The following is a 24,936-nucleotide window of genomic DNA, read 5'->3' on the forward strand; positions in this document are numbered from 1 at the left end:
TGATGAATCAGTTTGTGCTGAATCTGAAGCCACAGAAGCTTGACTTCATTTTCTGTAAACATAGCGGCTAGACAAAGATCAGTCTGCAGCTAGAAATGGAGCTGAAATCAGAGCTCTTGTAATGTGTGCCAGTACTTACTGGTTGTCTGGGTCAGTGTGAGGGCAGCCACATCGCTGGCAGTCTTCTGGGGTGCCAGCAGTAGGGTCTCCAAAGTAGCCAGGTGCGCACTGGTCACAGAACTCCCCCTGCGTGTTGTGCAGGCAGTTCTGCAAAGAGAAACGTTGTTACAGCATCTCACCACAGGGTTTATACGACCTGTTGGTCACATGCTAAAACATACCACGCAGATGCCAGTCTCTGGGTGGCAGTTGTCAGAGTGGCCGTTGCATTCACATGGTGCACAGTGGCCTAGGTATAAACCTCCTCCAGTACGAGTATAACCAAACGCACAATCCTGAAAGCAGAATCCAGAGATTTAGAGAATCTTACACCAAAAATCAAGACAACACAGTAATTATCTGTCTTCTACAACACAGGACAGGGGGATACATTAGAGATATCTCCTCCATGCGTATGGACCATGCGCTCCTATCACCTTTTCTCATTTTGAGGGTGGAAAGTACCAGGAAAATTAAACTGCCTGTGATTGGCTACTTTAAAGGAAAACCAGCCTTTTCATGAAGTACTGTTTCTTCCTAACTGGCAAGCCATTAACGTTAGCACATCATTTTCAGGGTAATCACTGTTCTATTCTCAGAAGCCAGGTCGTCTGAGTGTGTCGCAGTGAATGCAAATGTGTCCCCGCCCCTGCCACAGACACTCTGCTGCACCTCTCCAAAATTTTAGGTGACCGCAGACAGGAGGCCTCTCATTGGTCAAATCTACATCCCCTGTACACTATGCGTATTTCCTGTTTGGTACCTTACCGGCTTGTTTTGTTTGTATGACCGCCATTGTGGAAAACGACTCATGAAGTTGGACAAGCTAGAAAAGCGAGGTGCGCGAGAACGCTGGGACCTTTTTTCCACCTGGATCCCAGCTCTTTTTCACTCTCATATCCCTCCATTGTCTCACAAACTTGCCCCCACTTCCTCACGCGCCTCAGTGAGGAGCGCAGACCACGCTTCAATTTTAGTCATAAATCAAAAATATCTGCAACAATCTCACTGCGACACACTGCTGCGGGGAGTTTAACCAGCCCTTTAGGTTGTGTCCGAACGTCCACCCTAACCCCTAAATCCCTCGATCACTATATAGTGCGGGGATTATATATTGGATTTTATAGTGAACTCAGTTAACTGACCATTCAGAGATGATCACTGGTTTTTGCTCCATTGGTGACATAACTCAGCCCCTCCCTGTACGGCGCCTGTGCCATCTTTGTTATTAGTCGCCAATGTCGGGTAGCGACAGCCGTAGGCGACAGTGGGCCCCTGTGACGACAAATCCCATGAGCAGATATATCCTAGAATGAATCCGGGATACATCTGCTCGCCTAGTAACCACGGATGATCAGTACTTTTTAAGGTGTGTTGTGGGAAATTTTGAGTCCACTACTTTTTCATCCACTAGATATTCGGACACTCCTCTAAAATGCCGTAATCACTATACTGTGCCCTATATAGTAGTTAGGGTGGACATTTAGAGACATCATTAAATACATTACTTCAACACAGTCATGAATGTGTTCTGACAGCAGTAGAAATTTGATCTAACATGATTAATGCTAAATTTGGAATTGTATGAGCTAAGCTAGAATATGGACTATATAGTGGACTACATAGTTGAACTCAGTTAACTGACTGTCCGGACAAATGATCACTACTTTTCTCACCATCAAAACTTTTAAGTTATGATACTGTGACCTTTGAAAAATATAGAAGTCATATGCGTTCAGGTTGTTTTCACAAGTACTTGTACTTAACACTGGAATCGGGCCCCGATACAAATACCAGTATCGGTGCATCCCCATTAACAGTTGATGTTAGGATTGCTGTTGGATATGAAAATAGAGTATGAAGACACTTTGCTAAGGTTAGTAGCTACAAGCAGGAAGAAATCAGTCCTGTCCCGAGAAGCAGGATTTCCTGAAAAGTAGCCAGTCACAGGCAGTTTACTTTCACTGGTTGGTTCCACCCTCAAGCTGACAAAAGTTCACTACTTTGATACATGAGCATGAGCACATAAAAACGGAAGAAAATGAGAATCTATAAGCACCTAAAAAAACAACTGAATGAGCATGAACTCATGTTGTGACAATTAGGGGGCTCATGGTGTTAAATATACATGCATAACACATAAAAAATGTGCATGGAGAGCAGTTAACATGTATGCGTTTAAAAAAAAAAATCCTCATATGAGTATTTTTATTATGTGTTAGCACTCTCACTTGAATTCAAACTTTATACTATTCGTACCTGGCAGGAGAGTCCTTGGTAGCCAGGTGGGCAGCGGCACTGCTCCACCTCGTAGGCCTGAGCCAAACCAGTGTAGTTGGGCACAGCCACTTCCATGCTGACATCAGAGATGCTGGAGGAGAGCATCTCAGTGGAGTAGGAGGCTCGGATCAGGATGTCATCCAGGTCAGCCAGAACCATCATCAGGTGCTCTCTGGTGGCTGGCATGCCGTCAGGTCTACGCCAGTGTTCCTATAGAGCAGCAGACACTGGTGTGAAACAGGTTGACACAGCACTTCGAGGACAGATCTCTGATTCTCGCTAACAGATGTCAACGTTCCCACCAAACATTTAAAATCTCACATTTAGCAGCAACATTTCTAAGGATCCATGTATGATTATTCCACAATATGATTTGGTTCGCCGTTTACTGTAGTGTTGTTGATGTTGGCAAGGACCCACCTCTCTAAAGATGATCTCAAACTCATGTTCCTCTCTGCCTCCCAGCGGCCTCCGCTGCCAGGTCTGACGAGCTACCAGGGTGATGTCATTACCCTATGAGGGACAACAAGGGGGGGCCGTTTGATGAATCCAGCTTACTTTGGGAGGTCTAGCGGGAAACCAGCCAACATCTGGACGGCATACTCACAATGATCTGAATGTCAGCATCCTCAAGTTCTGTCCCTCTTGAACGAGTCACATAGGTTATGGTGTACTTAAGCTTGCCACCATAAGAGCCCACCTGAAGCACAGAAACTGGTTTACATTTCAAGACCTTTTATTTAATAAACATTTAGTGTAATATTATACAAAAAATAACACAAAAAAACATCTTTCTTTTTTTTAACAATTGATTATTGTTATTAATATAGCTTTATGCGTCTATAAGCCTTCGGTATCCCTACATTTACCAATATTTAAGAACAAACCTGTGCTTTTCTTTGAAATGTGTAGTCTAAAATCATAGCTCCCTTTTTGCTCACGGTAGAAGCCAAAGAAAGAAAAGTTTAATCAATGCCCTGCAGAGGGAGGGAGGGATGGATGGATGGATGGATGGATGGATGGATGGATGGATGGATGGATGGATGGATGGATGGATGGATGGATGGATGGATGGATGGATGGAATAAAAACCAGAAATGTATCCAGGTCACCAGAAATACTCTAATTAAAGCACTGAAAGTACTTATTTCTATCCTTAGATTGTCAAAGAAGAATGCTAAACTACATGTTGTAAAAATTATTTTCTGAGAGAGTTAGATGCCTTTTGCATTCTCTTCAATAAACTGCTTGATTGAAGTCATCTTGGACATGTTTAGAGCAGTCTGGAAAAATATCATCGCACAGTTTGTATAGCAATAAAATACAGCAAAAGTCTAACAAAAAACTCAAAATTACTACATTTATGTACAAATCCAAAGCAGAAAAAAAAACAGCTAGTGGAAATAGTGTAGGATCCCATTTCCAGGACAGGTCGGGTACAGCCAAGGGTAAAACAGACAGGATGTAAACTTGATGTTCTCAGAAAAAAAGTATGCCTATTATAATTAGAAAGAGAAAACTTCTGTCTTTTATTCCAATCGAGGGCGACCTGGATGTACTTCTGGTTGCGCAAATGAGCTGATGTTACAGATTGTGTCCTGAAACTAGTGTTTGAAAAAAATAATTTTTTTTTCTTTTTATAGAAAAAAATACTTTTTTTCTATTTTCTTTCTACTTGTATCCAGACACCAAAATCAGCCCAGCAAAATTCTGCAGTTTTCCAGGTTCCCTGCCATTACCACCATAGTCCACTCATCTAAATGTTATGTGGACATTTCTAAATAGTATTTACTTATGTAACTTCATTGTCGACAAATGTCCTCTGTTATGTAACCAGCTCTATAAGATCTATAAGAAAAAAAAAAATCCAGTTTTATAATCCTGTAACACAAATATGAAAATTGGAACAGAAGAACTGGGTCGATGGAGTGGGACAAACTGAAGATACTGATGGTGTTGATTGTGCAATTCTTCCAAGTCTAATAGAAGCTTTGCTGAACCCTCCCAAAGACCATTTAAAGTTACCTTATCCCCTCTGAACTGCTCAGGGAGCTGCCAGTAGAGCACATCGTCCGGCTGCGAGCTGAAACCTTTGTAGACCAGAGCGTACTGACAGGGCAAAGATGGCAGAAAAGGCATCAGAGAGTAAGCCATAGACAGAAAGGCAGGGAGGACAAAATGTAAGCAGGCTCAGAAGCAGATGAAAGTAAGCAAGACAGGGGAAAGGTTATAAAGCTTTTTTAATGTAGAAAGAATGACTGATGAGTCACAAAGACCCCCTTATTAACAATAACAGCTTCTCCTACAGTCAGGGACGTTAGTTTAGATTTAGGAGGCCTCTTTAAACCCAACGACAGTAGTGACAGACCAAGGTACGCTCTGCAGCAGCAACAAGCTCATTTAAGAAGAGACATCCAGTCTGACCAGATGGATTTAAAATCAGAATAGTTTCCTAAAAATCAGTAAATCAAAACCTGAATTTCATTTGCTTGATAACGAATTTCTAAAGCCAAGTTTGATCCTGGAAAATTTTAGAAAACAGATTGGAAAAAAAATGCTCTCTGCACAAATATACATCTTAAAATAAAATAAAAAAATCATATTTAGTTTAGGTAGAAGAAAGCAGTTATTAGCTAATACTTTATTGTAATTCAGAAAGAGGCTATTTGAAATGTATTTAGCGCATTACAGATTCGTGCCACTTACAGTATTTATGGCTGGAAAACCGAAAAAAAAAAAACAGTACAAATTAGTTATGGGGATTTAAATAAATGTGTTTTTTAAGTGCTGACATTTTCAACCAAAAAAATGTTTTCGTTTGAATTTCATTAAGGAAATAGAATGTTTTGAAATTATGCACATAATTCAAAATAACCAATGGGGAAATCCTGTGAAAAAATACTTAAAGGAATAGTACACCCAAAACATGATTAGCCTTCATTTTCTACTCACCCCCATGCTGAACAACACTCTGGAGTACTTTTTTGATATCTCAAATGCATCTGGAGATCTGGGAGGCTTCTTGCTGTCTGCTGACATTCGAATAATGGAGGTCTATGGTGCCCGAGGCAGAAAGGTCCATAAAAGTCCACAAAAAACGTGTCAATATTCCTCCATACTGCTCGTCCAATGTATTCCAAGTGTCCTGAGTGGGTAGCGTCCATAATTTACTCGAAACAAAGTCATTTAGAATGTTTTTAGAGCATAAACAGTAGTGTATGGATTTCCTAAAAGCGCGCGCCTGCGAGTTCACGAGCCTACAGAAACCGCGGCAGACCAAACCAGATGAAAGTGCGCATTCAGCTCGGCAAAGAACTCATGCTCTTCCTCAACACTGAAGTCCTCAGACATTTTTCTTTCATTGTTTCTTTCTTTGCACAGGTAAACAGCACATTTCTTCTTCTACGCTTGCATTATCAAGAGCAGACGCTGAATGCGCACTTTCATCTGGTTTGGTCTGCCGCGGTTTCCGTAGGCTCGTGAACTCGCAGGCGCCCGCTTTTAGGAAATCCTATACACTACTGTTTATGCTTTAAAACATTCTAAATGATTTCGTTGCGAGTAAATTATGGACGCTACCCACTCAGGACACTTGGAATACATTGGACGAGCAGTATGGAGGAATATTGACACGTTTTTTGTGGACTTTTATGGACCTTTCTGCCTCGGGCACCATGGACCTCCATTATTTGAATGTCAGCAGACAGCAAGAAGCCTCCCAGATCTCCAGATGCATTTGAGATATCAAAAAAGTACTCCAGAGTGTTGTTCAGCATGGGGGTGAGTAGAAAATGAAGGCTAATCATGTTTTGGGTGTACTATTCCTTTAAAGAACTTTGAGTTTGTTTCCAAAGAGATTTAAACAAACGTATGATCAACTCCAGGGCTTTGAGGGACTGTAGAAGGACCTTCTTCCCATAACCATGATCGTAATGAATAAAAATTTACAAAATCCATACAAAACTTAAAAAAAAAAAACCAGAGTATTATTAATTTGCTGGCTAACAGCATTTTATATTTGGATATTATATAAATTATTATGCCCTGCAATAGAATAGCGACCTGTCCAGGGTGTACCACGCCTCTCGCCCGTAGACAGCTGGAAATGGGCACCAGCACCCCTCGTGACCCCGCTTGGATTAGGCGTAACAGAAAATGGATGGATGGATAAATTATATTATCATAGATATTACTTTGTTCCCACTGGGGATGAAAACAAATGATCGACTTAAGATTAATAACTTTTGTTAGATTAGAATTTGTTCCATCCCATTAATTCATAATGTCAGCTTAAAAAAAAAAAGAGTTTTTAAAGTTTTATCGCTATTATTTACACTGTTTCAATGGTAACAATGGTTCAGAAAGCACTTTATGTGGTTCTTTCCATTAATAGTAATCTTATGTTTTACATCTTTGTACATTTTTATTATCTATTATCTGATTCATCAATTTAAGAATCCCTTCTCATCATTTCTAACCTGTATTCTTGTCCAACTTCACTTAAGATTAACTATCCAACTTCGTTTAGGAAGCATGACTATTTTTTTGTTTTTTGCTGAGGAGAAGTCAATTATTTCATGCTTTATTGTTACTACCTTGCCTCCAGAAGCCCCAGAAGTCTTGCTTATAGTGTTTTTGCTCTGTTCATCGACAGCAGAATCAGACACCAAAAAGGAAAAAAAAAGTCACAAATAAAAAACAAATAATTAAATGCCTTAAAACCCTGACATCACAGCTCTGGCTGACTGAGAGAGTACCTGCAGACGAGGGCCGTGGCCTGGAGAATAAGACTGAGGTTGGGTTGGTCTAACAGAGGAAGAAACTCCAGATGCAGGGGAAGGGGGGCTCAGGTTATTTAAAGACCATTGAGAAGAAGAGGAAGTCGGGACCCGGGATGAAGAAAATGAAGATGATTTAGAAGGGGGGAGAAATGAAGGGAAATCAGCTCGTCCATTGGGGAAGTTAGACAGAAGTGCCCAGACCTCATCGTCCAGCTTTTTCACATCCTTCTGAGGGAGCAGGGCACCAGAAACAGAGTGGAGAGGTAATGGTGGGGGAGTGAGAAGGAAAAAGGTGGATGTTAGGTTTTAGTTCTTCCTTAAATGTGCAAGACACTGAGAAAGTGAGCATGCTGTGTCATGGGAACAAGGTCTCTACACACCAAGACTAGACATCTTAAACATCTACAACTATTTACCTAGACACGTGCAGTCAGGCCTAAAACCATGCTCCTGCCTGTGCCAATTACAGCGCCCTCCATACTTTCAGAGATATCATCAAAAGCTGTTAAAAACCCTTAAAATTGATCCTCTTGATCGTAAAAATAACTAAATTAAAAAGATATTCTTTGAAAAATCCAACCTTTAATTTGCTTAATTTAATTACAATTATAAAATAACTGCTTCAAGCAAATTAATCTTAGCCAAAGTTAATGAAAATTCCCTCTAAAAAATACATGAAATACATTTCTTTTTTTACATTTTAGGGTAGTCCAAGTCCATAAACCTAAAATGAACCTCTTGTTTCTGTGATTTTTAAATATGTAGCAAATAAAAGGGTCCTTGTTCTTAGCTACTACATTAAAAAGGAAAAAAAAAATGAACATGCTGCCCAAACAAAGCAAGATGGTTGATGTTCTTAAGTCAGAAAGTTATTGTCAAGTGATGACAATAGACTACTAAACCTCTCCAAATCTACATCAGAACAGAAATGTAAAAAAACAAAACAAAAAACACCCCAAAAACATGTCCTACTCCCATACATATTCATACTGCCACCCAAAACGCAGCGCACATTGTCCTTCTTAAAAGGTATAGTGGAGGATTTTGCAGTTTGCAATTTTTCCACTGTCAGACTCACCACCGGTCAGTGAAAACGGGACGAGCACGTAGGACGGCCTTACCTAAAGATATCACCAGAATAATTGAGAAATAGGAGGACCACTGGTTAAATTATCCACCTGGGAAAAGAACCTCCACTAAGTTACGTTGACTATACGTCTCTGACCAGAAATCTGGTCACCGAGCGGCATAAACCACATTGTCTGTCTTGTTTCTGGGTTGCTTATTTTTGGGGTGAACCAATTTTTGTCTCAGGGTGCACTTCAAACCCGGCGACACCCTGAGGCATCCTATCCTCAATGCGACAAAAGTTGACATGAGCGCACAGATACAGGCCCAGATTTGAGTAAGATAGAATCTACAGCTGCAGAAGAAGCAAGAGAGGAAACATGAACACATTTTATCATGGTGTTAAATCTTCATGCTAAAATGTCAGTGGCGAGTAGTTTACATGTGTGTCATTTTAATTAATCTTTTTAAGTAAGTATTTATAATGCATCTGCCATTTTGGCTGAATTATGACCCAATACCTCGCCAGCTGCGGTAAAGAGGCTGAAAATTGCGACCGACCCTTTAAAATAAACGTTCCTCAATAGGGATTTTATCCCCTTTAACTGGATCAACTTAAATTAAAGGTTGGCATTTTTCAAATATTTCAGTTGTTGGATTATCTCACTGCATCAAATAAAAAAAAAACAATTTTAACTTTTTTTTCAGACATTTCTACCAAAGATGTCAAGTGTGTAGGGTGCTTTGTTCTGGTTAGATGTGTTAGAAGGTAAACACTACATTGCAGCTTAAACCAAATACCTGGCTGTGTCTTTTGGACCTTTGGTTGGCTTTATGTTCGGTGGCCATTTTGTTCCAAACAGAAGCATCCTTCCTTAGTTGCTCCTCTGGTAAGATCGGGTCTCTCTATTGGTGTAGATGAAGGAAGCCCTTTGATCACTCTCTGTTTCACTAAGCTCATGGTATTTGCCAGTGTTGTGTCAGCGTTACAAAGGGAAGGTTAAACTTTATGGAGCCCTTAAATGGACCATTAATGATCAATCCGTTTACATGGCTCATGTGATGCGATGCAGAAACCTAATCCTGTGTGGAATATGCAGGATCATCTGCCTCATGCTCACTCCGTGTTTATTTATAAACCATGACCATGTCTAATCCAAACCCCAAAATAACAGGCATGCTTTGGAAAAATGCATAAAAGTTAACGGTTAGGGATGAAACCTTTTGACATGATACCAGAATTCATGATCCAAAATCAATTACAACACCAGAACCATTCCTTGTTGTCCCCGTACCTGATCTGCTCGTCTGACACGAGACCAGTACGAATTTTTCTACAGAAAACAAACGGAAGGTAGAAGAAATAGACCAAAGTTATGATTTTACACTGTGTTGTAAGAATGGCGAGGATTTAACAGCCAGGAAAATGCAGAAACTGAGGCAAAGAAATGGCAGAGAGATTGAAATAAGCAGTTTGCATGAACGTGCACAACTTGAGGTAAGAAAGGGGAGCAACATAAAAAGACTGCAGGGAAATAAGTGGTCTACAAGTTTCAGATGTGCTGCACAGTCCCGTGTAAGAGCACTGCTGCTATCTAAATTTTAGCTTTCCTCTGATCTCACTGCTGTGCTCTCTTTCTAGCCACTGACCTTGTCTCCTTTGTAAACATCTGGAAGCTGCCAGTAGTGTGGCCCCTGTCCCAGGTAGTTGAAGTTGCTATAGGAAAGCTGATTGCCTTCAGTGGAAATCTCCACAGTGAAACCCGTGGATACACGATTGGTTCTCTGACGGTTCACCAGAGCAAATCCTTGGAAGTTTCCTGGAGTAAACACGGAGGAAATCTGCACAGAAAAGGTGTTTGTTTAGAGAGGTGTTTGCAAAGACAAGGAAGATTTCTCCTGCCAAACAAGTTCCATAAATGTATTAACTTTACAATTAAGGCCTGCAAATCTTGAGATGGAGTTCAGCTCAGCATAAAGCACTGGGATAGATTGGCTGACCTACAAGTGAAACTAACTTACCACATCTCTGTAGTACGTGGAGCTGGTGCACTGCGTGGTGACACCCATACAGAAACAGGACAAGCAGCCATCTTTGTTTGTCTGGCTGAGATTAAAGGTTCCAGGCTTACAGGTGGAGCAGTATGGACCTGCCACATTCATCTGTTAAAATTACAACCAGTCAATTTATGCAAGAATAGGGTTTCCAAACAAATGCTCTGCTGTTATATGGTCCAATCACCTTGCACTGGCACACACCACTATTGCAGGATTCGCTACCTCTTTGGTCACAGCTATAGCAGTTCCCTGGAACAAAAACAGCAAATAATAAAGTTACTGAAAGCATCACCTTTGTTAGAGAAATAGAATTCACACCCCTCGGTCCTATTAAAAAGCCATCATTTTGCATTTGTTTTATTGGGGTTTTTTGCGACAGAAGGACAAGATTTTTCCTCAACATTGGAACGAAATATTCAGTTTTATTTCTTTGTACCTCTATTGTTAAAAAACAGAAATCTAAATCTTTTTTCAGATGTCAATATGATGTAGAAACATTTGCTCGGGAGCAAAAGTTTGAATTTAGATCTGAACTTTGACTAGGCCATGTAATTACACTAATATGTTTTTTTCCCTAAACAATCCCAGTTTGCCTGTAGTTCTATTTTCTGCTGACACATGAAACTTAAGCCCAAGTCTCATCTAACTGGTTTTCTTTTAAGACTGTCCTCTATGAAAATGGTGTGCTGCAGAAAGTCACTAAAATGTGGCGCTCAGGAGAGAAAAAATTAAGTCGAGTTCACACCCATTCTGGGAGCTGCTGGGCAAAACCTTCCTTTTTATCGTATGGTTGTCCGTCCGTCTCAGTTTTGCCTGTCTGTTTTTGCTAGCCAAATTATTGTAGGTTGGAGAGCTGAATTGTATTCTGAAATTCACAGGGACTGTATCTCTCTGGAGCCCAGGTTTTCCGGCAGCTACACCGCATTCAATGAGAGCTTAGCGTCATCCATCTCTGCTGTAACTCAGAATGATGGATTCATAATCTAAGCAGGCTTCTTCAGACCTTTCTTGGTCTTCATGATGGTGCTTGTTCTCTAATGTTGTCTAGTAAATCTAAGAAACCTTTACAGATATCTAGTTTTATACATATTAAATAAAACATAAGCTACATTCTTTTAATTAACTAGGTTCTGTGATGCCTAAAAAGAGTTGACTTGATTTTGGGATACAATGTAATTGTTAGGACTTCAGTCTGTGTGGTCTGTGTGTTTGTCATCCTTCCTCCACCAGGCGGCGCCTGGTTCCGATTCTCCTCCTCACACACCTGCAAGGGGTTACCTCGTTAACGGAGTGTTCTTAAGCTGCTGTCTGCCACTACCTCGAGGCCAGAGTCTTTGCCAGTTTGTGGTACTCTAGCCATGCTTAGCTTAGCAGAGTCTAACCTGAGTTTTTGTTTTACCAGTTTTGGGTACTCTAGCCAAACTGAGTTTTTGTCGACCTGAGTCTTAACATTTTTTTTTTGTCTTTGCCTCTCGGCAGGAAGTCATCCTGCAAACTGGATTTTTTGGACCTTCTCTCCCTGAAAGGATCAACTGAGCTTCAAACTGAGCTGAGGAACAAACCGGAGGTTAGGATCCACTTTTCCCAGAGGAAACATTTGAGCTTCACACTGAGCATGGGATTCATCTGCACAACAGTTCGTTCACTTACCGCAGGAAATCTGAGTGGCAGTAAGTCTTTCTCCATTCACCTACAAGCAACCGCATTCTGGGTAACCCTGTCCGCCCTCCACCGTATGAACAAACACCGGAACACATTCCTAACCTGCTGGAGTCTAAGAGTCAACCTAATCTCTGGAAACGTGAGTCTGCCAACCTCTTCTCCTCTTCAAGTTTGAGAATCAATTCTCCCACTGAACCTGAACTAACCGCAGTGTCTTCCCCTCACCTTTCAGTTCCGGTTGAGTAGTGTTCAGAGCAACACTGGAATCTCCACAAAACTTCTCAATAAACCTGTTAAACTTTTTCCCTTGTCTCTCTGGACTAGTTTATCTGCATGTGGGTCCGAGCTCTTGATAAAATCATGACAGGAATGGGGGCTAAAAATCCAGCCAGACTGACTAACAGTGCGTAAAGCTTAAACTCTTCGGTCTAACACGGGCTAGACCAATCAAAGTGGGGGAGTGGGAGCTGCTGCTTGCCCCAGAGTTGCCCATTGTGCAAAAAAAAAATTCTGTAACCATAACAATCAAGACTGCAGCAGCAATGGAGTGATTTTCTATGGTTTGCCTTTACTGTATTAGCTGGATTTATCTTTCAAATTTCAAGAACTGGTTACTGTAAGAGCTTTTCTATAAAAAAAAAAAGATGGTTGTGTGTCACATCCGGAGTTACCTGATTGGTTCTAAACTATTTCCACTGACTCTGATAGTCCAGCCTTAAAATCAGGCCCTACCAGCTCTTTCCCAGACTGATATGCAGCTTATACAATGTCTAGCCTAGTTAGCCAAAAAAACTCAATTTTAAACTTCAATCCAGGGCAATATAGCACTGTGTTAGTCGACTGCATTAAATTTAAATAAAAAGCATTTGTGTTTATCGCTGTGATGTGATAAAACCTTAAAAAGTTCCGTGGGTTGTGAATACTTTTATAAGACAATATAGTTTTACTACAAATGCACCCTATTTAGCTTTCTTACTGCTTAAGATAATTATGGAACATAAGGAGCAAAACAAAGGGTTTACCATTGACTATATTGTCAAACACGCATCTCTCCCCCTGCAGTGGGTTGCCAGTGTATCCTTGGGCACATCTGAAATAAAAATGATGTGTTAAAGAGATACTTTCATTAAAATAGACTCATGCTTTTAGTGAAACAGTTATTATACGGGAGGCTTATAACGTGGAAAAAGTTAAAGTTTTTGACTGCAAATGAAGGATGTGGAGTGCAGAGTTGGTTTAGGTGGGGGTGTTTTCTAATACTGCTAATTTAGCCAATAAAAAATGCACAGATCTAACATTTACAGTAGTTCTAATGTATGTTGAATGAACCCTAAGTCATAGATACCAAGCTTTTTCACCGTGTTGTGACTGATGTTCAAAATAAATGAAACAAAAGATGAGAGCACCCCTGGAGATGGATGAAGCAATGGTGCGACTAAAAATTCAACATTTCTCATATGTTGATTCCATCTCTACGACGGAGTATTAGGGCCACACATGAAGAGAAAAAATATTTTTGCCATGACGAGATTAAACTCGACATGTCGACTTTAAACTCGCCATTTCGAGAATAAAGTTGAAATGTCATGTTGAGTTTAATCTCGACGTGTCGACAATAAAGTTTAAATTAGTTCAAGAGAGCCAACCGCTGCACAGGATACATGCACAGAATCCTATACAGTTGCAGCACGTCACAGGGTACCTTCACTCTTAAAACGCAGACTGCAGCTGTGGAGCGCGGTTGCTCTTTTCTCCAAACTTTGGAATGTCGAGATTAAAGTCGCCACGATATATCAACTTTATTCTCGAGATGGCGAGTTTAAAGTCGACACGTCGAGATTAAACTCAACATGACATTTCAACTTTATTCTCAAAATGTTGAGTTTAATGTCGACATGTCGACTTTAAAGTCGACATGTCGACATTAAACTCAACATGACATTTCAACTTTATTCTCAAAATGTTGAGTTTAATGTCGACATGTCGACTTTAAAGTCGACATGTCGACATTAAACTCAACATGACATTTCAACTTTATTCTCAAAATGTTGAGTTTAATGTCGACATGTCGACTTTAAAGTCGACATGTCGACTTTAAAGTCGACACGTCGAGATTAAACTCAACATGACATTTCAACTTTATTCTCAAAATGTTGAGTTTAATGTCGACATGTCGACTTTAAAGTCGACATGTCGAGTTAAATCTCGTCATGGCAAAAATATTTTTTCTCTTCATGTGTGGCCCTAATACTCCGTCGTACATCTCTCATGTGAACACACCACTGAAACAGAAAAAAACAACATCCGTTTACAAGATCACACAAAGAAGGATGCATGCATGCTTGGTGTAAGGGATTGCTGTCAATTCAATGGGTTGATGCAATCAACCGATTTTCTTTAGATAGAAAAACCCAATCTGACTGTATGATCTGGTTGAACTGCCTCTGTAAAGGGTCTTGAGATGGCATGTGTTATGAATTGGTGCTATGGAAATAAAGTCAATTGAATTCAAGTGATAGGATGGCACAAAGTCTCTGCATGATCACTAAACTACAGTTTGTGTTGACGGACTCGCCCCGGAAAACAAAGCAGAACTAAGCAGCTGCAGGTCAAGATGCAAAAAAAGAAAACATATAATTACACTGTGCCGCAGGAAAGTAATATAGCCATAACCCAAGCGAACAATGGCCCTGCCACCAAAGCAAAGCAAGATGTAATCTGCAACTTTAAGCACTGCAGTCTTGCTTACCTCACCTGTAATCTGGCAGGTCCCCAGGTCAACAGCCAACCAACAGGGCCTTCCATGCCATAAACTTGCTTTGGGAAGCTCTAATAAAACTAGCTCCTGAGCCAGCGCAGCTCGTTTAGCACGTTATGATGTTTCATACATTTATAAATATACATCAAAGTGATATGGCTTAATGAAACATGCCAGTCCGAAAAAAAAGTACATAACATAAAGCAGTATTCTTCTACAATAAAAACAAAAATACAGTAAAAAAAAAAAAGATTTAAATACATTTTCATATCTAGCATCCATTTCAACAACCTCCAGGTGTTTCTATGACAATCAGTGATGACAGCATGCTAATATAGAACATCTATGTTACAACCAGAGATCCTTTTTCTTCGTCTGTTCCTTTGTCATGGTTACAATATCGGCCCAAATTGAAATAAAAATATTTTTCTGTAGGTGCCAACACTGAAGAAAGCTGGTTAAAAGTCCATATTTATAAATATTATTCTTGTTATAAGCAGAGGTGGGTGGTAACATTTACTCAGTTAAATTTACTTGAGTAAGTTTTTTTTTTAACAACATATACTTTTATGAGAAGTCTTGCTTCACTGTACATTCTACTTTTACTTAAGCAATAATAATAGAAAGTATTGTTACTCTTACCTAACTAAACTCTCTGGCTATGCTACCCAACGTGAGAAACTTAAAAAACAAAACAATCTTTTTTGGGCAAAAAAATTACCACATACATGTATACATACAATTTATGTTCAAGTGAGACCTCTTGTTTGTATTCCAAGCTTTTTTTGTTTGGGTGTGCAATTCACTTTTATGACTGGATAAAGTTTGGTGTCGAGAAACTAGAAGATAGACTCATAGATAAACTATAGATCTAAAGTTGAGCCATGAATTCTTTTTTTTTTTTATCTAACAGAATAGTTTTATTTGCTTTGTGGGAAGTAGGGGATCCATGAACAAATTTGGCACTAGAAATGACGAATAGGATGTATTTAACTGCTTAAAATATTGGTTTAATAAAAGAATGATCTAGAAAAAAAAGTATTCAGAAAAGTAATGCCATGAATAACTACTTTTCACTTTTAATGGGTAAAAATATGTTATGGTAGTACTATATTTAAGTAAAATTCTGGGTACTCTACCCACCCCTGGTAATCTTTGCTATGGTATATCGACGTTTTACCGACCTACTGTATTTAATGAACTTAAATGGGGGAGGAAAGTCCTTTGGAGCTAATATTAGAGTGTCTAACAAAGGTGTCAAAAGGGCTTGATGGTTTTGCCAAATATCAAATAATTTTGTTGCTCTAAAGAATGAAATGTTTTTAAAGTAAACTTATTTAATAGGTTCAGATTAAGTAGAGATATTTCACGGAAAACATTTAAAGAGATGTTGAGGCATATCTGCAAGTAAGTCAGGCTGCACCTTAGAGAGAGAGAGAAAGGGATTTTAGAATACAACCAGGAAGGCTGTGTTTGATACAAAGCTATACTCTTTTATCCTGTCTTGGTTTGGAAAAGTGTCAGAGGTACGAATTTGCATAGAAATAAGCAAGTGCTGTAATCCTGACCACAGCAACTAGCTAGGATAAGATGCTAAGAACTGCTTCAAATGTAATTATGATATGTCTACTCTTGGTGAAGCACTATAAAACTCTATGATAAACATTTTATTGTAACTGAGTTGCTATGCTAGAGCAACCCAGACAGAGGTTGAAAGGATATCTTAAAGATCTGTACACTCAACCATCTGGAAGAATCCATTTCTCTTAAAAAGGGAGGACCTTAGCACACATATTTAAAAAAAAATGGGTGTGGGATTTACAGATATCTGTGTGCATAAACGTTGGAACCAATATGAAGACACCCAAACACATTGTGAAGGCTGGAGTTGCCTTAGAGATAATTCCAAAAGAGCATTGTTGTACATTGCGCTTTGTATGCCAACCATACAAAGGGAGGCTATCAATACAGTCACATAACGTGTCAACACTCACAATTTCATGGGCTATAACCTAAATGAATCAAATGATTGTAAAGAAAAGGTTTCAAACATCTCATTTCATAACATTAAATTCAAACTCTGATGGTACCAAAGACAGTGAGTAGGAATCACTACAAACCAAAATACTTTTCCTTCAGGGAACATAGGTGTTTATAAACAAGTACAGCTGAAAAACTGGAACACCAACAACAAACTAAAACATAGATTTATTACACATCTAGTGAAATATTCCAGACTTTTAATTCTTGTAATTTTTGTGATTATAAATTACAGATAGTAACAAACCCAAATCCAGCATCCCAGGTAAGTACAGTATAACATAGGAAAAAGTAAAAAATGTTGATATGTTTGTTAAAATACTGACTGTAGCTTCACCCAACTCCTTCAATCCCCAAACTTCTTGAATGTATTTAGCCTTATCCTTACCTTATCCTCTCAAGGCTACAGCCCTCTTGTTGGTGTATCTTCTTCCTAACACAAGTTTACTTTCCACTCAGCTTTCTAACAGTACGATCAAATACAGCATACAACCACCAGCTTCTTTAGCAATGATGTTTTATGACTTACTCTCATTATGGGATGGGGGTTTGGGGGTCTTTGCAATCATTTGGTAGTCTACCCAAAAAGAGAATTAACATTTTGAGGCTAAGGGAAAAAACAGTTAATTAGCTGATTAGAATGTAAAACCAAGATTTTTTTAGGCCTGCAATTAAAGACTATCTTGCTGATTGATTGATTAATCAATCAATGGATTTAATTTAATTGATCAATCTATTGATTTGTTTTCAATTAATCGATTTATAATTGGATAGCAAAAAGTTCTTCAAAGACAATGTTTTTACAGAATTAAATAATCGATTAATTATGATTAATTCAACACATTTTTTCAGCCCTATTTTCCTTATTTATCTTTTTCACAATACTTTAATTGTCACTTAGACTGAATTTTAAGTTGTTTAATATCTGAAAGTCATAATAATGAAAATACAATAAAGGCTTATTATTTTAATCTATGTGTAATGAATCTACAAGAGTTTCATTTTTTGAGGTTAGCTACAAAGGTCTCCAGTTTTTGACTTGTACTTGGACATAAACTCTTGAAACTTAACTAAGGTTAATTAAAATATTTCCCACTGACTGTTTTACAATGCATTCCCCCAGGACAAAAAGCTTTCATTGTCTGCAATATGTATTTTTTTCTGCTTTGAATTAAAAAAAGCAATTACCCATGCAATTACACTTGAAATAATAAAGAGTCAAAAATTCTAATGCAACGGATATGGATAAAAAAAAATATATATATCCCCAGTTTTACCAACGATTAAAGCAAAACTGCACTCTTTAGCCACCAAGGGCACTGATGTAAGCACTGCACTGTTGCAATTATAAAAAGTCTATGGTGTTTTGGAAACTGATAGCAGACCACTTTAGATCAGCAGATTTAAGAAAGAAGTTATGAAGTTACTTGAAAATTTAGGGTAAATTCTCCCCTATAGATTAAATCCTGTATCAGAAAACCAAAAAATATGCCTGATCAGGTGAATGTCATATCTGTTGGGTTGGCTATCAACAACTTATAGCTTTGTTAACTCTCATATTTAAGGGGAGCTCAGTCTGCTGTAAAGCAGGTCTAATGACTAATTGAACAAAACAACCCTCTATAGTTACAAAGGAAGGTTTTTGTGAAGGTAGGCCCCACACATTACACCCCAAATGCTGTACAATGGCCTGAAAAACCATTTAATATAAGTCAAATTAAGCTAACTATTGGGTCAAAAGTTATGCATTGTTTCTTTAAACAAGCTAAAAACTCCTTATCGTAATCTAGATGATTAAAGCCAGACATACACTGTGCGATTTTGTTTTCAATCGCTGCACGCAGCTACAGCTCACACTGTACGACGAAACCCTGCGGTTTTGTCGTACAGTTTGAGTTCATTGCTCACGATGTATGTTCTCAAACTGTGAAGCACGACGCTCTGATGCGATCTACCTGCTCACAATGTACTTCTAAAAACCACGTCAGATTCAGCTCCCGAGTGAGATGGGGCTACTCGGACTCGTCTAACTGGAAGCCAAACGAGTAGAAGAGGAATGTGAAGCCCACTAGAGTGAACCGTGCTGATCGTTAATACGATCAAGTAAAATGATACGACTGGCATAAAATCAAATACAAACAGCATAAAAATAAACAACAAGCCGGTCCCATCTAGGCGTAACTGGGAGAGAATACCGCAATTTTTTATATTTTTCAAAATATAACATCACTCAGACTCTGATCGTCGATAAATTGTATATATATATATATATATATATATATATAATTTTTTCTGTGCGGCCCGTTACCAAATGACCCACGGATACACGATTCACGATCAGGCTGAAAGTCGGCCCGATCGGAAAAGTCTCGCATGACTGGAAAGTCACCTCGAAAATGGCAAAAAAGTCACACAGTGTAAGCCCGGCTTTAACTATTTAGTCAGACACGTTGTGCAATAAATAATGCTATTTCCAGACCACACAAGATAAGCAACAACAAAAAACAATGCCGCTGAACATGAGGTAGTCGACTAAAAACAAAAATCTGACACAACCAGTGAAGAAAGGATGTTTAGCTAGTTCTTCATATTTTTGTGCAACAGCTACAATATTTTATTAGCACCTCTTTATGTAAGCATCCTATATAGATATTAGAACAGGCATGTGTACTTCTATAACCACAGTAAAAAATAAACCCCCTTCATAACAAACTGTTCAAGCAGTGAGGACCTGAGTATACAGATTATCTGAGGTTTAGGAAAAACCATAGAAAAATAGTCCAACACAATATTCTGCTGCTCATTAATCTGGGATGATTTTGATCGGAATGGCAAGTTTTCCTAAAACAATATGAAGAGAACTCTCTTGATTCTTCCTCGGTTTTGAATCGCCATGTAGGAGCTTCAGTAGATCCAAAATGCCAGAGTTTGTTTTCTTCTTAGAGTCCTTTTTCTTGGTTGTTTTAAGAGTAATGGGAGGCCTGATTTTATTATTTACTTTTGTGACACTCTGTCCTGGTGAAGCTTTGCCATTGGAATTACTCTTCCTTTTTCTTGTGATTATGGTCCTCCTGACGGTGGTAGTTTTTGTTCGGTGTGTGTTTACTGTTTCCTTCTTAGCAGGATCTTTAGTACTTTTGACATTTTGCTTTGAGTTCCTGGGAGGCTCTGGCAATTTCTTTGAACTGCCTTTAGGCGTTTTCTGGACAGGTGCATCTGATCGTACACCCTTGCTACGTACAGTGTTTTTGAGACGCGACAAAGATTCATTTCTTTTGGCCTGTACAGACTGTTTGTGCAGCTGAGGGTTAGTTGGAGGCTTTGATTTGTGAGCTGGGGGCTCCAGTTGAAATTTAGTGACGGCTGCCTCTTGTTTAGTTTTCCTGGACTTTGTTTGTCTTGGCTGTGAAATATGTTTAGAGGTCACAGATGACCCACTCCCCTTTGGCCTTTTGGTTACAGGCTTAACTGGAGTTTTTAATGTAGACTTTGGACCAGGCTTTTTCTTATTAACAAGGGTCTTTGGCTTGTTTGTTTGCTCGGATGGAATGTGACTTTTGGCTGATTTTGTTACTGCTAGGGACTTGGTAGTAGTGGTTACCTCGGATTTCATTTTCTTGTTTCTCTGAGGGACTGAAGGAGGTTTTTTCTTGGTTAAAACTACACTTGGGGTAGTTATGCTTTGCGGAACTGTTGCTCTCTTGGCAATTGGTGATTCAGTGGGTTTAACTCTGATCACATTCTGAGGAGTTGAATGCAATGGAATAGCGATGACTGTGCTTAATGTAGGCAAAACCTTCTTATCTTGAGGCCATCTGGAGACGTGTCTTGCACGTTTTACCTTGTTCATCTCTTGAGCGAGGGCTGTGAAGCCATCTATAAGAATTTCCAGCCTTCCCTCTAGTCTTTTAAGTCGTGCGTCCATGTCTGTGTAGCTTCTCTCCAGCTCGGTTATCTTCTTATCCTTATCTCGGAGTGAATGAAGGCCAATGACCTTCATTAACTGGGTGTTGAGGTGACTCTGCTGGTCCTCCATCCTACGAAGGCTTTCTTTCATATCTAATGTGTTGCCTTCTAGCATGCTCAATCGCTTGTTGAAAGTGTTTAGGTGGTTCCGGAGCAGGTGTTGAAAGCTGGAGTGTCTGATTTCTGGGCTGGGAGTGAAACGTGGAGGCACTCTGGAGGCAGATCGATTGAAGTTGACTAAGGTTTTATCAAACACAATGGCTTTAGTGGATTTTGTACTCTCCCTTGGAGTTGTAGTCAAAATTAAAGCCCGAGTAGGGACAGCAGTAGTGCCTATTACTGGTTCATCAATCTCATCATCTTCACTATCATCCCCACTGCCGTAAGGATCTATCTCTTTATCCAAGCTGAAATTGAAGACCGGCTCGGCTCCACATCCCACTGGAAAGAGGCTGCCGATGTGTTCTTCCAGGTAAGGATCTCCACAACTGTCTGCAGCCGGCTTGTCTTCTCTTAATATCAAAACAGCAGAGTCAGGCATGTTGAAGGCACAGGCGTCAAATCAAAAATAAATGAGTTTTCCCCCAAAGTCACCTGTTCATCTTTGCCTTTGCAAAGCAAAGATTCATCAGCCAGACAGTAGTCCTCATAAATGCCATATTTACATTTATGATCTAAAGGACACAGGATGTGGGGGTCTGTGCAGGACAGAATTTCACACCTCGATATATTTCTACCAGCAAAGCGCAAAGCTGAAGCAGAAAGAATCTTCTGAGAAAGACTACCGCAGATGAAGGACAGAAAAAAGCAAAAGTATTTTTTTTCCCAACAAGAGATGCTGTGAAAAACTTTGTTAATCTGAATTGGGACATTTTCTGCTGGTTGAAATCTTAAAGGTGAAGTCTTTATTTTATGTTTTAATAAGTTATATATAATACCTGCAAGTTACTCTAACGTTGAGACTGTTTGGTGTAAAATAGATGTTTTTACTGGGGAGGAAGACTTAAAATTACCTTAGAGGAAGAACTACAGAGGGAAAAATGTTATTGAAACTGTATTTTCTAAGTAGGCATTTATGTTACCTGCTAATTTAGGGTCCTTCGATGAAGAGTGAGACTAAGACTGTTTCTCAATATGGGTACTTGTGTGTTTTCATGTGCTTGTGTCATAGTGAAACGTCCTCAGCCCCAGCACTGTTCCAATTGACCAGAATGCACTGCGGCAGCAGCAGCTTCCAGGCGAGCACTCACAGAGCTGAGAGTATTAAGTTAGAAGTTCACTTTTCTGTTTCTGTTGTTCTACAAAAGTACAGTTTAAGATTGTTTGAGGCAAGAACATTATGCTTTTAGGCTTCTCTATAGGGCTTGTTTTTGACTGATTTAGTGCATAATAAAAAAAAAAAAACGTTCAGATGTAGAGAGGATCGTGAATGCATAGCGTGAGGGATTGCATCCGAGTCAATGATTCAATGTAATCCACTAGTTTTCCTTAGATAGAAAACTTTGAATCAATTTGACTGTACGATCTGGTGAACTGTAAAGTGCCTTGAGATGACATGTGTTGAGAAATGGCGCAATATAAATAAACTGAAACTGAATTGAATCGTGGCAACCACTGGACCTCGAGGCTAACCGCAGTCAGGACTAATGTTAGTCCGTCTGCAGCAGCCCTCTCTCTACACTCAAAGGTTGCTTTTGATGTGCCTGTAAATTCTCCCCTACTTGTGTATTTACATGTGTGGGTCAAATTTTGTCACTTTGAGGATGGAACCAACCTGAGAACACTGCCTGTGATTGGCTACTTTTCAAGAAATCCCACCTCTTGAGAGAGTACTGTTTTCCTCCTAGTTTAGAGCATAGACATTAACACGTAGATGCCCCATTGGACGCTGCCGGTAGCTACGTCAAAGTGTCTATAAGCCGGCCTTAGGTCAGATCATAGTTCAAACCGCTGCTGTCAGAATGAATAGGATGTGCCTCAGATCTCATTTTAATCACATGTAAGACAAGTCAAAGATAATATCACAATAATCTCTTGCATGTCAAAACCCCTTGAAAGACGAAAACACATTTTATAATGACCTATCAGTTAGATCGCACTTATTTATTCTGATTCAAAACAGCTTAAAGTCAAGTCAAACTGTTGACAGTGGTGAAAATGACTACACTAGTCATTCTAATTGTAAATACGATATGGCATAAACTAGTTAAATTTGTTGACTTTATTAAGATGCTTGTCAAATATTAAATCCTTGGAAGGCTACAGAATAAATTAAACTTGTTTTACAAATCCTTGTTTGGTGCATCTATGAAAAGTCTATAACATGGGACACTGGCACATTGTTCTAGTCATTGGAAAAAAGCTTAAAAAATGTATGAATGCATCCAAACACATCAAGAAGAAAGACACAGAGAAAGTTGAAAAGTTGAAATAAAACTGTGGAAGGACAGTGAATACTGGTCTGCACCATTCAAATCCCCCCTATCCAGTGACGCCGCTCAATCTCAGCTAACATGAAAAACAACAGAGATATGGACACCGCCATATCGCCTTTCCTGCATGTGAATGAAGCTTGTGGGTGCTTATGTACAGAACCCGTTCACCTTGCTACCGACTAGCCATCAAACCCCCAATCCGAACCAAGAGGACAGAAGAAAACAAACAGGAAAAAGAGGAGAAAAGAAAAGGAATAATGTGATGTACCTATCACAGCGCCGGCCTGTGTATCCAGGGGGACAACTGTCACAGACTGGCCCCCCATCTGTGCCCAGGAAGCAGGTTGGAGAGAATCTGTGGGAAAAAAAGAGAATAATTCATTACTGCGGTATCATATTGGACTGGAAGACATTCACCTCTTTCTAAACCAAAACATTTCCTGAAATAGTGTATTGAAAACTAGTCATTGTTCCCATATTAGTTCAGGTTGCAATCACACACTTTATTTCAATTGTTGGTATTTTATAAAAGACAAACACAAAAGTGTATACAATTGTGAGATGGACCTAAAATGATACATGAGATTTTTAAAATAAAAAAATAAAAAATGTTGGAAAAATTGTGGCCTGCATTTCTGCTGAAAGAACAAAAAGCTTCTTAATCGAACAAACAGCTGTCCTGTAAAGGTTTAGGAAGTCTGTTAGAGAACATAGTGAAAGAGAGATGAGAGAGGCTACTTATGCTACCTGCTAGTTTGATATACTGGTCATATACATAATTAATCCAGGAAACAGAGATTCAGTGGTGTAAAGGTAGACCTAATAATTATTCTGAGTTATATCCACTTATAACCAGTGACCTAACAACCTAGACAGGCAGACTTTTGACATCACTTTTTAAGTAATGAGTCAGTATGGACGCAACCACATGAAAGCAGGTACTAAAAATATCAATAGTTCCACGAAATTAAAAAGGGCCAAAATAATGCACATAACATAGAGAAGTACAGTAGTGGCACCATTATGCTGTGGGGGTAGTTTTACCTATCAGGGACACTGCTAACAGTTTCCATTGAACCGAGTCTTATATCTAGCCACTATGTTGTTTTAATCTTGTTTTAACATTGATATACCAAGAAAGAGCAGTTTTTTTCAGATTACCAATTTTCTTTTGAGAAAATTCTACTTTTGATAAGTGCAATAATCTTCCAGTGCAGTAAGACAATCGCACTTGGTATTACTTCTGGTTTTAAAAATAAACATGATTTCAACAAGTTTTAAAAAGTGAAATTGTCTTATTGTACTGGCATTTTTATGAGAAGAATATTTTCAGTAATAATAACAAATAAAGAATCTGCTCTTGCTAGAGTTAAATGTAGGAAAATCTGCAAAAGATGTGAGATGGTGATTGACCTTCTAGCAGGACAATAATCCGAAACATACAATCAGTCACGATTGGATTCTTTAGATGAAAGAATATTTTGTTTGTTAGAAATCTTAGTTAAATAGATTGAGAATGAAATACTCTACAAGGAAAATTGGGCAAACATATTAGTTTCTAGATTTTCACAGATGCTCTGATTGCTGTATTAGATTACTTCTAAAAGAATATATATAAATATAAAGAATATACCGTAAAAATTCAAAAAAATTCAAAAAATATCCACTGGACTTGGTTTTCAAGATTTGAAGACGTTTCGCCACCTCTCCAGGAAGCTTTCTCAATTCA

General features: G+C 39.0%; 1 protein-coding gene across 14 annotated transcripts in view; it reads right to left on the reverse strand.

The window, feature by feature from the left end:
• hspg2 (heparan sulfate proteoglycan 2) overlaps nt 1-24,936 on the reverse strand; it is a 187,726-nt gene that overhangs the window by 58,704 nt on the left and 104,086 nt on the right. For 4 of the 14 annotated variants that reach the window (XM_038287348.1, XM_038287355.1, XM_038287354.1 and 1 more), the window contains 15 exons: nt 23,476-23,562; nt 13,031-13,098; nt 10,531-10,595; nt 10,311-10,451; nt 9,939-10,130; nt 9,584-9,622; nt 9,090-9,194; nt 7,197-7,448; nt 7,035-7,079; nt 4,465-4,548; nt 3,047-3,139; nt 2,860-2,952; nt 2,419-2,649; nt 342-455; nt 140-267 (listed from right to left, as the gene is read on the reverse strand). In XM_038287348.1, coding sequence (XP_038143276.1) covers nt 140-267; nt 342-455; nt 2,419-2,649; nt 2,860-2,952; nt 3,047-3,139; nt 4,465-4,548; nt 7,035-7,079; nt 7,197-7,448; nt 9,090-9,194; nt 9,584-9,622; nt 9,939-10,130; nt 10,311-10,451; nt 10,531-10,595; nt 13,031-13,098; nt 23,476-23,562 — 1,737 coding nt within the window. The remainder of the gene's footprint in view (nt 1-139; nt 268-341; nt 456-2,418; nt 2,650-2,859; nt 2,953-3,046; nt 3,140-4,464; nt 4,549-7,034; nt 7,080-7,196; nt 7,449-9,089; nt 9,195-9,583; nt 9,623-9,938; nt 10,131-10,310; nt 10,452-10,530; nt 10,596-13,030; nt 13,099-23,475; nt 23,563-24,936) is intronic. The other 10 variants (XM_038287361.1, XM_038287362.1, XM_038287350.1 and 7 more) reach the window with 9 other exon arrangements.

The sequence above is a fragment of the Cyprinodon tularosa genome, unplaced genomic scaffold (genome assembly GCF_016077235.1).
Source record: "Cyprinodon tularosa strain WSP-4 unplaced genomic scaffold, ASM1607723v1 ctg239, whole genome shotgun sequence".
In the NCBI taxonomy this organism is placed as follows: domain Eukaryota; kingdom Metazoa; phylum Chordata; class Actinopteri; order Cyprinodontiformes; family Cyprinodontidae; genus Cyprinodon; species Cyprinodon tularosa.